The following is a 17,304-nucleotide window of genomic DNA, read 5'->3' as shown; positions in this document are numbered from 1 at the left end:
TCTGGGGTCTGAGGGTGCCGGTGAAAGTTGTCATGCAGGTGGCAATGTTCCCCCCTTCACATCAGAGTACATCTACCTTGTGCTTGAAAGCAGCACCTGCATCCCTGTCCTCTGCTTGAGATGTCTCAGCTACAGGCAACACAGCTGCTCTCTTGGAGCCACATTGGGACTCCCAGGTCATGGCATTGGTCATTCAGGACATGTAGGATTTTAGTATTTGGCATTGAACACTACTTTGTTGAAGCTATGCCTTTAGTATCAACTTTAGCATCAGATTTCAGAAAAAAAAAAAAAGGTACCTTTCTATGGGTTTCAGTCCTCACTAACGTGTGCTGCGAACTACATAACTGCAGGGCAGTCTCTTGAAAACCCCTTGGTTCTCTGTCTCTGACACTCCCATATCCTGCTTAATAACAGAGCACACATTAACCCTTTCCAATAAAAAAAGACATGTATCAGTTAGCAAATTTCAGTGGAGTACACACTGCATCCACATCAATGAGCACATCAGTGTATCATGATTAATGTTGTGCACTTCATGCCAATTGAATTCCTAACGATTAACCTCTTAATTCTGAGCTGAAACAATTACTCTTCCCATTGAGAATTACTTGTTTCAGCTCAAAGCTCGACAGCTGGAGAACAGAAAGCAAACCATACCCAGTCATGCAAATACATCTTGTGGAATCAAAATTCAGGTTTACTAATGCGTGTTTTGTATGCGTAATAAAACATCAGGTATCACTTTTCAAGACTGGTACAAAGTCTGTTGGCAGGACTGAGCACATCCCTAATTCATAGGTTGCCACAGCAGCTGGGATATCCACACATGCACGTTCATACCTGTGTATGAGAACGTAGTTTGCACTTGGTCTATAAAGGTGCCCACACAAGCAATGGCTCTTCCTGATGTCATTTAGCCAAAGATTTCAGAATCAGTATATATTGGTATATATATTGGTAGTGACAACGTTGTATGTCAGAAAAACAAACAGCTACATCTTGATTTAAATTAATTTTCGTTAGGACTAAATACTTGGCTTGCCTTTAAGTAAGTGAGGAATTTAAGAGACACATCTCATGGCAGCTGTGTAGTTTTGCTAGGTGCACAACTGAACTTACAATCAGTAATTATATTTGTCATTTTCTACAATTGAAACACTATGCAGACAATAACTATACTGCTAATATGCCCCTGAGGAACACATAAAGAGGCATAATTAGATGATCTTTTGAGGTCCCTTCCAACCCCTAAGATTCTGTGATCCTGTGAACTCATTTTATAGGTGTGGAATCAGAGACATAACAATCTGATGACAAAAAACCCACTACTGGCCAAATCAATATTAAAATGTAGGGTCTGCTCATTGTGCAAACTAGCTCAGGCAACAGCACTGGCTGAATGTATCTGCAGCACAGCAGGAACTGCTCCTTGCCAGGCCACTGCTGCTGTGACTTTGACATGATGATTACTGTGCTATCATGATGGTGATTCAATGAAAGCATTCACATCCCCACACTTGGAGACACAGACTACACTATGCCTGGCTGAGTATCACTGAACAGACATAAGCTCTCCAGGACCAGTTGCTCAGTGTAGTATTTATAACACAATCAGAGCTGCTAACGAGGTGAACAGAGCAGCTCCTTAAGTCTGTGCAACTAAGGGATTGACCCCAACACAAAGTAAGCAACTTTGGCTGAGTTTTTCTGATGAGTTCAGCAGCTGCTGGATGAGACTCCTCTTCTGTGTGATACAAGGGGCTGCTCCAACAGAGCATCTGCTGACTTTCACAGAAGAATACCAGGTTGAAAGGGACCTCAAGTATAATCTGGTCAAAACTTTTTTGGCAAAAGCACGGTCTAGAAAAGATAGCCCAGCACCCTGTCCAGATGAATCTTAGAAGTGTCCAATGCTGAGGAATCCACCACTTCCTGGGGAGATTATTCCAATGGCTGATATTTTTTTCAAAAGACATCAGACCATTTCATCACCTACAGATTGACCTACCAAGCAGTACAGTACTTGAATTTCCCATTCCATGTGGACTTGCAGCTTTGCAGTGAAATGCACTCTCGCAGCGCTTCAGTGTCTGAGTGATCTGAGGCTGATGGGTGCAACAGTGAGGACACACAAGGGAGCGCACGATTCCAAAGACCCTTCCAGTGTCCAGGAGATGCAGATGTTACTTAAGATGTTAAAAGAAAGTCGGAAGCTGCCTCTCCAAATTCATTTTGCAGAATAGAGCAACAGTAGCTGTTAACTGTAATAAATTTGTAATTAATTTCTCAATGAGTGGTTTGCTCTCTGCCCTGTTTCTCCAAGACAGAACCCATGTGAAGAAACAGTCCAATACAGGTACATTTTCTAAAGATACACATGCTAGCCAAGCCCAGTTGCATCCAGACTGCTTTTCTATTCCCTGTTCTTACTCTCAGGCCTCTCCAGTTTCTCAACATACTTCTTAACGGAGCAGAAAGAATCCCAACAGCCACCCTTTTCTGGGGCTCCCAAGTTAGTGACCACCAGTAGTTCTGCAGCAGATCCGTTGGAAACACACATCAGTGCCCACAGATGCTGTGCAAAGCCAGTCTGCACAAAGCAAGAAGCATTTCCTTGTACAGATTCCAAAGACAGGAGCAGGTTTGGCAGGGAAGCAAGGAAGTTTATTAAGGCTATTTTTGGATGCCGATAACTGACTGAATACATGGGGTTTTATCATCTTGGTACTTACACAAGATTGGCTTGTCAGTGAAAAGGCAGATCTTGAACCTGCATGACTGCAGGACAGACTTTATTAACAGATGGTAGGACTTTGCCAATGGTCAGATGGAGAGATTCGGTGTCTTAGCAGATGATACCTGCTGTCTTACTTCTTTAGCCCCTGATTTAATTACACTGATAATGTCATGAGAAGCAGAAATCAATTATTCATTAAACCTACCTAAGAAATCATTCGTTTATCTGACGTATTTTGTTTCAAGATCATTTACACTTGGGTAAAAAAAGCAGTTTTCTTCCTTCAGCATCAATATTTTATGCAGTAACTCACTAAACAGCCCAAGTGAAAATTGAAGTGGGTCTGTCAAAGAGGACCAAGATGTGATACTCTGTGCAAAACACACTGATAATGCCTGAAAACTCCACCAATCTGTCTAATACCTCTCAGCAGCCATGTAATTCAGGGATCGTAAGCAGGATGCACGGAGTGATCTGTTACATCCCTTTTGAAAACAAAACCCTTCCATGCATTTACATCGCAGTGTCCCATGGCTTCTTCAGAGGTTGTTGGAGGTGAAAGGACAGATCTTGCACTGCCTGTTTTCTAGTTTCTTCAGTTTTTAATGAACACAAGACCTGGCCTGTCATTATTTTCTTGACACAAAATATTTTTTTCTATATTCTCATTAAAAGCAATACTGCATTTTATGAAGTCGAAAGAAGATACTGAGCTCTTTTTACCAGCAGACCAATGCAGATTTTTTTTCTTTTGCCTGGTTTGTTTTTGCATTAATTGACTAAAAATAAACAAGTAAATGAGAGTATAATTTTCAGAGGGACGAGTCTGTCCTCTCTATCTGCTTTGCCACTACCTGTTCACCCTTGCTCTCTCACTGTCTGGTTCCAGTACTTTCTGCTAAAGCCATGCCCATAAACCTGCTCAGTAACTCATGTAAAAATTTTCTCGTTTTTATAACATAACAAGTAGGAATGGGAGAGGGAGACTGAGCTGAGCTGAAGACATCAGGCTGAGAAGGAGACTTCAGGCCTGGAGGAAATGGAGAGAAGGAGGTCTTGGCAAGGAGAGAACCTTACCCCTGCACACAGCTATTAATTCAGTAGTGCTTTATTAAACCAAGTTTAGATGAAGCAAAGAAGATAAAAACAGCTGCAGAGAAAGCAGAAGAATCACTCCTGTCCTTACAGCCAGACACTCTGCATGAGGTATCACCGAGCCCTACCAGGCTGTTTGGGAGTAGGTCATGACTCAGCTGTGTGCATCACACTCCACAATCATACTGTCAATGCAAAGCCTTCTGTGGTGTAAAATTTACTCCTAAACACACATAACCACACATTTGTAAATGCACATGGCATTAGCTTTTAGGGTTACCCCAGAGCCCCTGAGTACTTGCCAGAGGCCAAGCCCTATCTGGGCTAGAAACTGCACAGAAACAGAGGCAAAAGCATCTCTGCAGACTCACATCTGTGCATCAGGTAGAGAGCAGAGCAGAGCACCTACATTCTGCAGATGGAGACTCAGATTAGCAGCAAAGCCTGCACAAACGTGAGCATGTGTAGAGGGGGTGAGAAAAGCCTATAGATACTGGACTTACTCACTCAGTGTGCCCATGCCTAGACAGGGCAGTGTGGAAATACTTGTTTCCAGGCTGAAAACACATGGCATTTAAATGTAAGAAAGTCCAAACACAGGCATTTGTATGTCCAAAGCTATGGAAAAAAAGAAAGGAAAAGCCTCTGCTGTGCCTACACAAACTGCTCAGAATAGTCATTCTTGGCTATTACTTCATAAAGTGATGTCACTGTCAAAACAATCTATTAGAGAAAGAAAGCAGCAATTGTGGAAGTACCTAATATTGCATCTCACCTTCACCACAGGAACCTTCATTTAATTTACATTAAGTAAGATGTTACGCTTTGGAGAAGTACCAACAATTTCAGCTCCTGCTTACCAGTTCAATGAAACATTTCTTTCCTCCTTCAGCTGAGCTTATTATGAATATTTAATGTATCAAAATGAACTGAAAGCTACCACTGTGCATCTGCTCTCCAGCTCTCCATCCATTTATTGACATCAAGGCTTAGCTCCCAAAATACAACACTAACTATACTGCTATGTAAATACAACTCCTTCAACTACTAATTCATAAGTAAAATGTATGCAAGGCAAAAGCCAAGCCTGACTCAAATAGACACAACTGTCTTCTCCCAGCTAGAGATGTCTTTGTTACTTCAGCTCCTTATGTAAATTCCCCACACCAGCTTGTACCTTCATCTCTGCCCTCTAATTGAATTCATATTCACTTCCTCTTACTAATCCCCAGATGCTTGTCTGAAATGATCTAAGACACAGCCCATGTTTACAGGGAGAAAGAATTTAGATTAGGGCATCAATTTGATAGCTACAGAGGTTTACTAATTTGCTGTGCAGCCAGGCAATCTGACTGTGGGGTACTGTGGGTTTTTAACTGTTCCTCTAAAGCTTGGATGTAACATGTTCCTTTTAGCCCTGTGCTGGAACCACACTCAGAATATTGTTTAGATGTGATTTAGGATCGAAAAGAAAGGAACACTCTTTCCTGGATTTTCCAGGCACCAGGAAAACATAGAAAATTCAGTGCACTGTAAGTTTGCCAGCTCTTTTTGGTTTGGCTGTAGTTACCGTGTCACCACCAGAAAAAAAAAAAAGAAAAAAAAAAGAAAAAATTTTTAAAACGGGGAATCTTCTCAGTGCCAGACTTGCACTCTTCAGCATTTGCTACTGCAATGCCATGTGTGAAATGGTGAAAAGGGAGATAAAACACTGGTTGCAATTATAGCTCCCTTCTGATCTCCTGGATCAGGTATTGTAACTAGAATTTGGCTTCTTTAGCGCTTAGGAGTTTTGGCATCTGTTTTCAAGAGATCAGGTTTCAGTTTTCTCCCCAAGGTTATGAATGGACAGAAACACCCACACTGGCAATATGCTGGCAAACCTAGAATATAAAGCCACTCTCCCTCTCCAACGCAACCATGCAATAGTCCCAGTGTGAAGGAAACAAAAATTTATTTTCATTCTGGGCCCCCCACCCCCATTTTGCCATTGCCCCACAAATGCACGGATAGTTCGAACATAAGACCCCATCCACATCAGTGTATACAACCACTATAGGTTGGCTCAGCAACAAAGATCTACTTGAGTGGCCCCAGGATGATTGCTGCTTGTTGCTTTTGTAGAGGAAAAAGAGACATACGCAAGATAAACACTGCTTCTGCTGTTCAAATGCTGCACAGGTAATACCTAGTGAAAACACTTTTTTTCCTTTCCTTTCCACACCTCTTCCATTTGAGTAAGAAGCAAGGTCTAAAAAAGAGTGAATAAAAGCAGTTTTAAGTGTGGCTGGCCCAGGTGATGATGACTGCAACATCCAGTCTTTCAGTCTGATGATTAAACAAGCAAACATAAGAACAACTTCAACAACCAGCAGTCAGGGTGTTTCCCGTGCATGGGGCACATGTCCTCAGCTTGTAGGGATTTGGCTCCCGGTCATCCGGTTCTGGGAGAGTGCCCTGGCCATCAGCACTGACAGCCCAGGCCCCTCTGGTTCATACTGAGGATTCAGTGAGCTGTTAATTACTGCCATCACGAGTGTCTGACAATATCAGACAACCAGACTGTAAGAGCAAGGCACAATTTTCTCCTTATTTTGCTAGACCAAGAGAAGAGAACAAAGGGTCTTAATATGACCAAGGCTCTTACTCTATTATAGCCTCAGATCATCATGGCAAGACGATTAATGATTATCCCAGGATTAATGATTATTATTTATCACAGGATTAGCCTGTGAGCCTGAAATCCTACTCACTTCTGTTTAGTTTCACAACACGAAACAGCATCAACAGGAGAGACTGAGGACACTCACTGCACTGTGTCACCCCCATACATTATTTGAGCACCCTGCTGCCGAGTGTGGGATAATTACGTCCAGTCCATCATTACCCCTGTGCGATTAACCCCAAGGCCACCCAAGTGTTTCCCAGCTACTACTGCTGGAAGAACTCAGTCCAAATTCTCAGCTACCTTCAGCCATCCCCAGATGGCATTTTTCCCAGGTGACCTTTTTACTCAGCCCTGTCCATAACCAGGCAGAGCATCCCAGTAGGAGGGGACATGAGCTTCCCTAGGGCGCTAAACCAGCCGTACGGATTAGAATGTGGCACTCGGCTCGACCCACCCACCTCCCCTCAAACTTCAGCAGAGAGAAAACTTACTTGGAAAGCACCCTTCAATAACTTGTGCTTGATTTAGTGATTTACACCCTTGAACAAAAACTCTACAGGCTGCCTCCCTACAGCACCTTGAGTTTCCTTAGCACACTAGTCCCAAAAGGCACATTGGCTTCTGCAGCCACATATTTCAAGGGGCACTATTTTAATCTTGTTTCATCTGTGGTATTTACAGAGAAGCATTCCTAAATCTCTCTGCATAAATGGACAAGCAGATTATTGCACTTTTATTGAAGGAAGCTTTGGTCAGGTGCAGCTGGTTATATCACTGAGGTTAATTTATATTGTCCAGAGCTAAAACATAAATGAATAATACATATCAATATTACATACAATATCAATTCATATTACAGGTCAGTTTGTAGGACCTGAGGTGCTACATCAGACACAGTTAAGGTCTGTAGAAATGGGACTTGGAGAATCTAATCTCTCGAAAGTAATTGCAAATTTAACAACTCCTGATGCCCCTCCTTAAGATAAAAGTTAGAGAGTAAATGAGAATTACAAGTACCAGTATATAGGTTTTATGTCTGTATCCTCTCATTTTCATAATTATGTCTATTAGGATACATTACAGTCCCTCAGGGAGACAGAGGTTGCAGCTGGACTCTCTGGATTTATAAAGAGATTATCTGGCCCTGTTGCAAGTGGGCTACAATTCTGCTACATAGAGTTAAGAAACCTGTTTGATAACAAAAAAACAGGGAAAAATAAGGCAAATGTTTAAATAAATACAACTACTATCCTTCACAGAATGGAAGAAGCTGCCCAGAAACCACGTGCACCAGAAATAAGCAAGGGAAGATATAATTTACAGGGCCTAAGCTGAGAATATTGGGATACAGCTATGTAGCCAGGGGTGTCAAAGTGCTGGATGAAGCACAGCCAGGAAGGATGCACGACACCTCTGCCAGAGCCAGTGGCAGAAATCTCTGCTCATTACACCTGTTTGCAAACACTAATATTCTCCCACAGCCTTTTGCTTCCTAATCTTCCAAACTGCCACATCCTCCTGCATTTTGAGGTATCATTACCCAGGTTTCCTGGTATGTACATTTCAAGTGGAGAGGAAAAAAAAAAAAGGAACTTAATACAGAGAAAGAGGCAGGTGCCCCATTTTGACTGAACCAACATGGTTCAGGTCACCAGAGGTCCAATTTGGAGACAATAAACACAAAGCTGCTGAAAGACACTGGGTCAGAGTGCTGGAGCCCAGGTCTTCTCTTCACCCAGCTAACCAAGTGCTTGCCTAACAGGGAGACCACACGTTGCATACAGTTTTGAAAGCTGTGTTATCCTCTCTTTGCTCCAACACATACAACCCTTTTGGTTTTGGACATGTTTTCTGCATTATTATGAGCTCTAGGTGACTCTGCTCTGGCAGGGGGGTTGGACTAGATGATCTTTCGAGGTCCCCTCCAACTCCTAGGATTCTATGATTATTAAATCTTTCCTCTCATACTTTTATGCCTCCGGAAAGCCTTTATATTAAAATTCATATAGTCTCAATATAATAAAATATGAGCCAAGGACTGGAGAAATTAAAAAGAGATGTCCCTGCTGCTTCTTTTCCTATCAGGTTAATATGAGTTATTTCAAGTGACTACAGCATTTTTTTCATTTCATGCAAGTAACAAATCTTTTATTAAACACAGGTGCCCAAAAATTCATCCAAATGCACTGCAGTAACTTGAATGAGCATGTCCTGGGGATAATTCTGGCCCTGAGTGCTGGTAGCCACTGTACATACTTGTCTGCTTAATTCCTCTTGACTTACAAAGGCATCCATCATGTCAGAATGAATGATCTATGAAGCATACTGTACCTGAAACCCTACCCTCCCAAAGTCATTTTCCCAGCATCTAAAACAGGCTTTTATCATTTGTAATCAGTAATTAATAACAAAGCATTCTCACTAGTGCAATTTTTCTGCTAAGGTTAATGTAATATTTCATCCAAGGTCAGCTGCTGTTTTATGACTTTCAAGCACGACAGTAAGTGACGTCTTCGCGTAAGAAGTCGTCTACGGAGTAAATCAATTAGCTCCTCTTTCACCAGCAGGCATTTTGCTGCAGCAAGGGAGGCTAATTACATAGAAAGTTGTTGTTTACCAACAGGAGTATGTAGCCAGAGTCTGGCACTGTACATTAACTGTTCTTCCCTATGTCTCCATTCTGCATCTTTTCCATTAAGCAGTTTTTAATCTATGATCAAACAAATACTGTGATTATAAGCAGCACTTACCACGCTGTTATTATCTGCACAGATTTGCCTACAGATCAGCATCAATCACACAACATATGTTTTCAGTACTGATAACACTTTTGGGCAACTCCTTGCCCTCAAGAAGGACATATACATATTTATGACTATTAATCTCAGTTGCAATGCATCAAGAAATACCAATTAACTGTTCTTTAGATAAATCGCACTATTTCTCATACTCTTAAGTTCACATCAAGATATTTGTATTACTCTCTCTAGGAGAAAATTTGGCACCCAGAACGTATGTGAAAATGGGGGAAAAAAGTGTACAGCACTAATGTATAGTGCTAGTGTAATCTTGTCTTGCTGAAATGGGCAAGTAATTTTGGATACCTATGTTTTTCCCCCCTTTTTGAGTGATAACAGGAATTGTCTGGTATATCAGGTGCTTCTTGCATGATGGAGCTGATAAAGATACACATCTGGCTCATGAAGTTCATGACCCACAGGTTTCTGTGTGCTGGCAAAGTATCACAAGTCCTTTATCCTTCTTGAAGTCTGTCCTGGTCACCTGCTGCCAGAGACAAAACACCAAATGAACTGGACCCTTCATCCTACTCAATGACCGTGGTTCTTGTGTTTCTAAGAGCAAGAACCTGTAGCACACAGAAACAAGCTGCACAGTGCTCAGCACCTCAGGATCACCAAGGGCAGAAATATCAGGTTTTACGCGTCTGAACCTTTGATTCAAAGTGGATGATATGTACACAGAGCTCAGACCACAAAGCTCACCACAAACCTCTGTCCAGGAACTAGTACAGGAACCCAGTAAGTGGAAAACAATGAAGACAGGAAATTACCAACCTAGATGGAAGTTGATTAATTTTTGATGATGCTACCGAGGCACCATAAGCCACAAATAGCCACATGGCATCTCCCAGAAAGGAGTATTTGTGGCCTGAAGTGACTGAGGATGCATAGACACTGTCTGCAAGGCAACAGCTCACTCTCTTCCTTTCACTTGGTTGGAATGAAGGGAGAAAAAAAGCAGAAGTCACAAAAGAAATGGGTCATTTCAGAATGACTGCTCCAAACCAGTCCAATGCAATTTCGTAACACAAAAGCAATGCAAAGTCCACAGCTCTGACTCACCAGGTTTAAAAAAAATCACTAGATATCCTGGCTCCAGCTACACCAAAAGCAGCCACCTAGGAATACATCTACTTGACAAAAAGAAATGTGTTTGAAAAGGCAAATAACAAATGGCAAACAGCATGATCTTTAGTGAAATAGTCATGTGGACTCAAGAATTAAAGTCAGGCAATGTCAAACTGGAAACTGATACAAACTCATCCTTGGATTTTGATCCCAGTGGATATAGGACGGGATCTCTGCAGTATTCCTCTCAGTAGTCTAGATAGTTAGATCAAACAATTATGCAGCCTGTATTTAATGAGAATTAAATGTTAATCTTGAGAACTAGAAGACAAATTCTAACTGTAAAGATGCAATTAATTCTCATTCCTTTAACATTTGGTCTGTTTTGCTTTGCCATTGCTTGTAATTCAGTAGTACACACATTTCACCAAACGGACCAGTGTTAACCACTAAAGCGAGCAAGGCTTAAGTATGATGTTGCCCAGTTCCAGACTCCTGGTGACTCCAGCTCATGGGCAGATCCACAATTATCTGTTACTTTTGGACTAGTGAGGCTGTACACAGTCATGCAAATTACAAGACACAGTTGTATACATTATCTTCTAAGAATAAATTCTGCAAATATTTATTTATTCATATTCTTAAATTCCTGGGGTTTCATCTTAAAAAACAAGCAAAAACAAAACAAAACCAACAACAACAAAACACAAACCCACTCATGATACAATGAAAGCTTATGTCACACTCCTGCAAGGCTCTTCCATTTGTGCTCAGTTACATCTGAATTGAATCCTCTTTCCATTTACAACTGTGTGTGAAGGAAAATAGTTCTGCTCAATACAGACACAAATTGGCTTTTTAATAAACTCATTAAAGAAATGGTCCATTTCAGCCCACAAAATTTGCTGCATGTACCTTTGCATCTTATCACTAAACCTCCAACTGAAAATGAAAGGAAGAGATAATAAGAGTCTCAAAGATGTGCTGCATACTGCTTGCCATGTATGCAGAGACCACAGCCTGGAAATCCACTTACTCAGTGTAAATCCAGTTGAGTCATATTGACTTTTCTTTCTCTTGTGGTATATTAGTGCTCAAGAAAAACGTTGCAGTGAAAGCCCTAGAGAAGAAATCTTTTGTCCACAGACAAATGCATTTCCCACATGCTGGTCTATTACAACAGGCAAAAGCGCAAAAGCATTGTTCCTACTTTTACAATAATCACAAGGCCAGATACTCAACTAAGATATAAATAACACATGGACTTCATTATGGACACCTTCTCTGGCCCTAATTCAGTGATATATCCGCTGTTTATCCTCTTCTCCACCAAACATATGAACAATTACAATCAGTCCACTAAAACTTTGACTGCAATTCTAAGATTCACCTCCTACAAACCATCAAATCACCCTTTTGGCCACCTCCAGGTCATTACTACCTTTGAATTTATCCAAGCCAAATCTCCCTTTCTGGTCTAAACCTCCCCTGTTGCAGCTTGAAGCATTTCCCTCTTGTTCTGTCGCTAATGACCTGTGAGAAGAGACCAGCACCAACCTCTCTACAGTGACCTTTCAGGTAGTTGTAGAGACTGATGAGGTCTCCACTCAGCCTCCTCTTTCTCAAACTAAACATTCCCAGCTCCTTCAAGCGTTCTTCGTAAGATTTATTCTCTAGGCCCTTCACCGGCTTCATTGCCCTCCCCTGTGCTCGCTCCAGCACCTCAATATCTCTCTTGAATTGAGGTGCCCAAAACTGGATGCAATACTCCAAGTGTGGCCTCACCAGTGCTGAGTAGAGGGGACAATCACCTCTCCTTCTGCTGGTCACACTATTTCTAATTCAAGCCAGGATGCCATTGGCTTTCTTGGCCACCTGGGCACACTACTGGCTCATATTCAGCCGCTTGTCAACTAGAACCCCCAGGTCCTTTTCTGCCAGACACTTTCCAACCACACTTCCCCAAGTCTGTAGCATTGCATGGGGTTGTTGTGGCCCAAGTGCAGGACCCAGCACTTGGCCTTGTTGAAGCCCATACCATTGACATTAGCCCAATGATTTAATCTATCCAGGTCTCTCTGTAGAGCCTCCCTCTCCTCATGCAGATCAACACTCCTGCCTAGCTTAGTGTCATCTGCAGACTTACTGATGATACACTCTATGTCCTTATCATCAATAAAGATGTTAGACAGAAACAGTCCCAACACTGAGCCCTCAGGAACACCACTTTTGACTGGCCCCAGCTGGATTTGACTCCACTGACCACCACTCTTTGGGCCTGACTGTCAAACCAGCGCTTGATCCAACAGATCATATGTTCATCCAAGCCATAAGCAGCCAGTGTTTTTATGAGAGTTCTATGGGGAACCGTGTCAAATGCTTTTTGGAGGTCCAGATAGACAATATCCACAGCCTTTCCCTCATCCAATAGTCAGGTCATCAGGTCATAGAAGGAGATCAGGTTCGTCAGGCAGGACCTGCCTTTCATAAATCCATGCTGACTGGGCCTGATCCCCTGGTTATCCTCCATATGTCTTTTAATAACACTCAAGATTACCTGCTCCATGACCTTCCCTGGTACCGAGGTCAGACTGACAGATCTACAGTTTCCTGGATCCTCCTTGCACATGCACATGGACACATTAAATATTTAATGTTTCTGGCCCTGAAAAAATCACAACTGCACCTAGCTTGGAGTAATCCAAAGTGATGGCTGCAGGGCATCTTTCAGCAGCCTAAGTCTGATGTTTGACTTATACAGATTCCTTTGAACTACAAGGAGAACTACAAGTATCTGCTCGATCAGCTCCATCAGCCCTCTGAGGCAGGTAAAGTAAGAGCAAAAAAGTTCCTGTGACAGCACACAGCCACAGGCACCCAGGAGAAAAATGTGGGTTCATAGCACCAGGAGTCCAACAGGTTCTGATGGTCAAGGGTTAAACATTTAATCAGTGTTTCCATTACCTATATCAAAAGGAGAGATTTTGGCCAAAAATGCCTTCTTCCATATTTATTGTATGTTGACTTCTGAACTGACTTTACAAATGGCTGATCACAACTGCTTCAGCAAGGAACTGCAGATAAAGATTTGGGGTCTGATCTCTGTTCCCCCACCCTCACAACTGCTGGTGAGTTCTTGAAGAACAAGCACCCTATTGCCAAAATATGGACCAGCCTCTAGCTTGCCACCTTAATAAAAGTGAGACAGACTGTTCTTTGGGCAAAAATGGAAAAGGAAAGATGACTCACATACTTGAAGAAATATTCTAGAGGTTATATCCAGTCTGTTTTCTGGCAGGCACTACTCACCACCTTTTCTTGTTACTGCTTTCCCAAAATGCACACACTCGATTGCCTGACATTGCTTGTCCCTCTAGGGCTGACTGCAGCATGCAAAGCTTCATCCAAAAAGAAAACAATTACCAAGAACAAATAAAAAACTTGATAAAAATGGATGTCAGTGAGCTGATGGGAACACTTTGGCGTAAAAAACCATCATTTTCTTAGTTCAACATCAGCTGCAAGAATTGCTGCTCTTCCTCACGCATCAACTTCTCTGGCTGGCTTGTAGGCAAGCCTGGAAAGGGATGCAAATGGTTTGCTTGGTCAGGACATGCAGAAAGGAAGAAGAGGCAGTGAAGAAGCCACCAGCTGCATCCCCTGCTTTAGGAAGCTTGGGAAATTTCAGCTGACTAGCCTGCAATAAATCCCAATCTGGGATTATGGCCCTTTGATGGGTGGGAAAGTTTCTTGCTTCTGGGATGGCCTTTAAAGGGCAAGGAGGTTTTGACTGACACACAGTAGACCCTGGAGAGAACAGTTATTCAGCCAGCCTCTTTTTCATTACCTGCTCTTCTTCAAGATCTGCAGAGTCTTTAAATTTAACCTGCAAATGGTAATATTCCTTTGTAGCACTGGATTGTTCCTCTTCAGAGCTTTTACATGCACTTTGCATTTATGCAATGCCAACTCCCATAATGGTCAATAAAGACCAGTATATTAGTATGATAAACTCATGTTTCCTGCCATGCACAGAATTCAAATTGAATTAGAAAGTCAGCCTATGTTCATAAAAACAATACTATCGAGCAAATGGAGCTTTACTGCACTACATAACAGATATCACACATCTTTGGGTTGTTGTCAGTTTTTCATATAAACACTTTAAATCACTTAGACTTCATTTTGCACACTATACAGTGAGTGTCTTCATAATCAAACAGTATTTAAAACATTTACTGCCTTGTTAAATCTAACAATTTAGATTTATTGGGATAGTCACTTCCCTTAATAGCCAATTTAGTAAAACTCAATGTATTCATCGATGGATAAATATATAATGGGCAGTTGTTAAACCTCAATAAATATGTTTAATAGTCAGCTGGCATTTTCTCTCAGTGGCAGCATTTCCTCTTGGTTGCCAACAGGAAATGCTCCTGAATGTGCCAATTCAGCCCATGTGTAGGTCTGAAGGAGGGAACAGGGCTCTGAATTTCAGGTAGCTTTCCTGCACTGCTTGACACAAGAAGAACCTTACCTGAGATTATCCTAAGCTCTTATGAAGTCCATCAGGTGTTAAACAGCAAACAGTATAAGGAAGAGCGTGAGCTAATGTGTTTGTCTAAAACCTATACAGGCAATGAACCAGGACACGAAGGGCACCTGGCTACCTGAAAGCCACAGAAATGATATTGAAGTATTATTATTGCAATTTATAGTCTTAGCACACTCCCTGTTTCACATACTACACGTCACTTTCTCTCACCCCACCCTGCCACTCTGTGTGTTGATCAACAGATTAAATTACAATGCCTTGGCTTCTAGCTAGGAGATCTACAAGGTACTTTTTTATACCTTTTAGGTACCTAAAAAAACGTTGGAGGAGTCTGCATCATTAGATATTTAAAAATGAGAAAACAGGCCCAAGTATTTCCAAGAGAGAATGTATTTCAATGCTGGACTGAGAAGTTTGACCACAGTCATGAGACACTCACCTGGGTGGGATTATACAGTTCCTGAAGTGGGCTTCTGGATCCCTTCCGGCAGCAAATGTCCATCCCAAATGGATTTCTACGCATTACTGCAAGGCGAAATGGAAATTATTACAGGTTAGAAACATTGGTTAGCAGTAATCTATTGTAGTATCTACACCAAGAAGAGATTTTCTGACAGATCAGGGGATTCTAGAGACAGTGTGTCTCTTAATTCTTCATTTCACTTTCCCTAGAAATTGTCCAAGAGGTAAATCCTTTATTTATTTTGAAAGTTACTGGGGAAAAAACCAAAAAAGCTCTGGTTCCCCTGTTCCCCTGTTGTCCAACAACTTCCAGCTTGGGTGCCCAAAAATTCAAGTATAGGGACCAAAATAACATGATTTTCAGGAGCATTAGGTACCTGTCTATCTAGTCATCACAGATTAGTTGGATGGATTCCTGAATCAGAATCTCTGAGAGGCAATGTATGAGCCTCTCTCAGCCTAAATACAGAAGTACATAGGATCTTAATATCAAAACATCTGATTTTAAAGCTTTTCAGCTGTTACTTTAGATTTTCCTACAACAGAAACTCCAGTACCTGATGCACATACAGTCAATCATTCCTGCACTTTGTGCTCCAAACTGTATTTTGCTCTACATACTGCAACCAATTACCTGAGTGACCTGAAACTCAACATATGCTATGTTATCCCAGCTGGAGACCAGCAGGTTTTCAAACCAAAGGCTTTGTCAAAGGTCTGATCAAGGAGCATTGTAGATGATAAAGCCTTTTCAGGAGAGGCATTGATCTGAGCCCCAGCAGGCACAGAGATCATCAGTTTCAAGTTAGACCTTTGTGGCCATAAAAGTCTACATAAGGAGCCATTTGGATCCAACCACTGTCTGTAGCAAAGAGAAAAAGAAGAGCTTGCCTGTCCTTCTAATCTCATACAGCCCACATCCTCCTCTGCAAACAGTCCTTTGCCCCCAGCTTGCTCTGCTAACCACAGAAGCAATCAGGCAATGAGATGCCCCCATCAGCCATAGCAGCGAGAGGAGTTTTGTCTTGTCAAGGTTTAATTAAGACACAACCAAAATGAAAGATGTTCCCACTGGGAATTCAAAGGCATCAAGCAGAGTCAAGCATGCTTCTACCACTGCTTGACGTGTTTTGTAACTAGGAACTATCAAAGTGTCCCATAGCAATAGTTCTGAGCTGCACCACTGGCAGGCACGATATTGCAGGCTTCAAGCCAGGAGTCAAAGACAGTCAAGTAGTGGTTTAATGCAGAGAGACGATACACAATCATAATTGATATGTCAAGCAGCATGAAGCACAGAAAACTGTACACAATTCCACTCCAAAAAATTCCTTTGCTCAGTTTGTATCTATTTTTCAATTCAAGGTAATTATCTAATAACACGTCGTGTCACTTTTTGCTGAGCAAAGAGAGATTCCATAGGTCCTGTGGCAGGAGTTGAACATATATGCTTAGCAAACAAACTGGGTAAACATTTTTATTTTCTTCACAATTAGGACAATAATGTTATTAGAGACTATAATTTTAATTTACATGTTCAAATACCTGATTAACTTCCAAGTGTTTTTTAGTCACAGACAAGTACTGCAAATTTATTTGCCTTTGCGCTGTGCCTTTTTAAAACTTAACTTAGAAAGTGTTTAGAAACAGTTACAACTTTTAAAATATTTTTCATTAATAATGTCACCTTCCAGTGTCTGGAAGGGCTTTGAGGAAGAAAACACTAAAGGAAGGTTGTGAGACATCCAAAAGTCATTCTAACTACAGAGCTCCTGTCCATCCCAGTCTGTCATTCCCCATCACACTCTTGTACCAGGAACTATGTTCGGGGGGTGCTTCAAAAATAATTTTGTAACCCCCTCACTGTTACAAGAAAACTTTCTAAAATTGAGCCTTTCAGTCAACAGCAAAACAC

General features: G+C 41.6%; 1 protein-coding gene across 2 annotated transcripts in view; it reads right to left on the bottom strand.

Annotated features, from left to right (window-relative positions):
- CHST11 (carbohydrate sulfotransferase 11) overlaps positions 1-17,304 on the bottom strand; it is a 176,459-nt gene that overhangs the window by 81,991 nt on the left and 77,164 nt on the right. For both annotated transcript variants that reach the window (XM_051608285.1, XM_051608286.1), the window contains exon 2: positions 15,367-15,452. In XM_051608285.1, coding sequence (XP_051464245.1) covers positions 15,367-15,452 — 86 coding nt within the window. The remainder of the gene's footprint in view (positions 1-15,366; positions 15,453-17,304) is intronic.

This window comes from Apus apus, chromosome 1 (assembly GCF_020740795.1).
Source record: "Apus apus isolate bApuApu2 chromosome 1, bApuApu2.pri.cur, whole genome shotgun sequence".
NCBI classification, from domain to species: domain Eukaryota; kingdom Metazoa; phylum Chordata; class Aves; order Apodiformes; family Apodidae; genus Apus; species Apus apus.
Note: the sequence above shows the minus strand (reverse complement) of the source record. Positions and strands in the feature narration are given on the sequence as shown.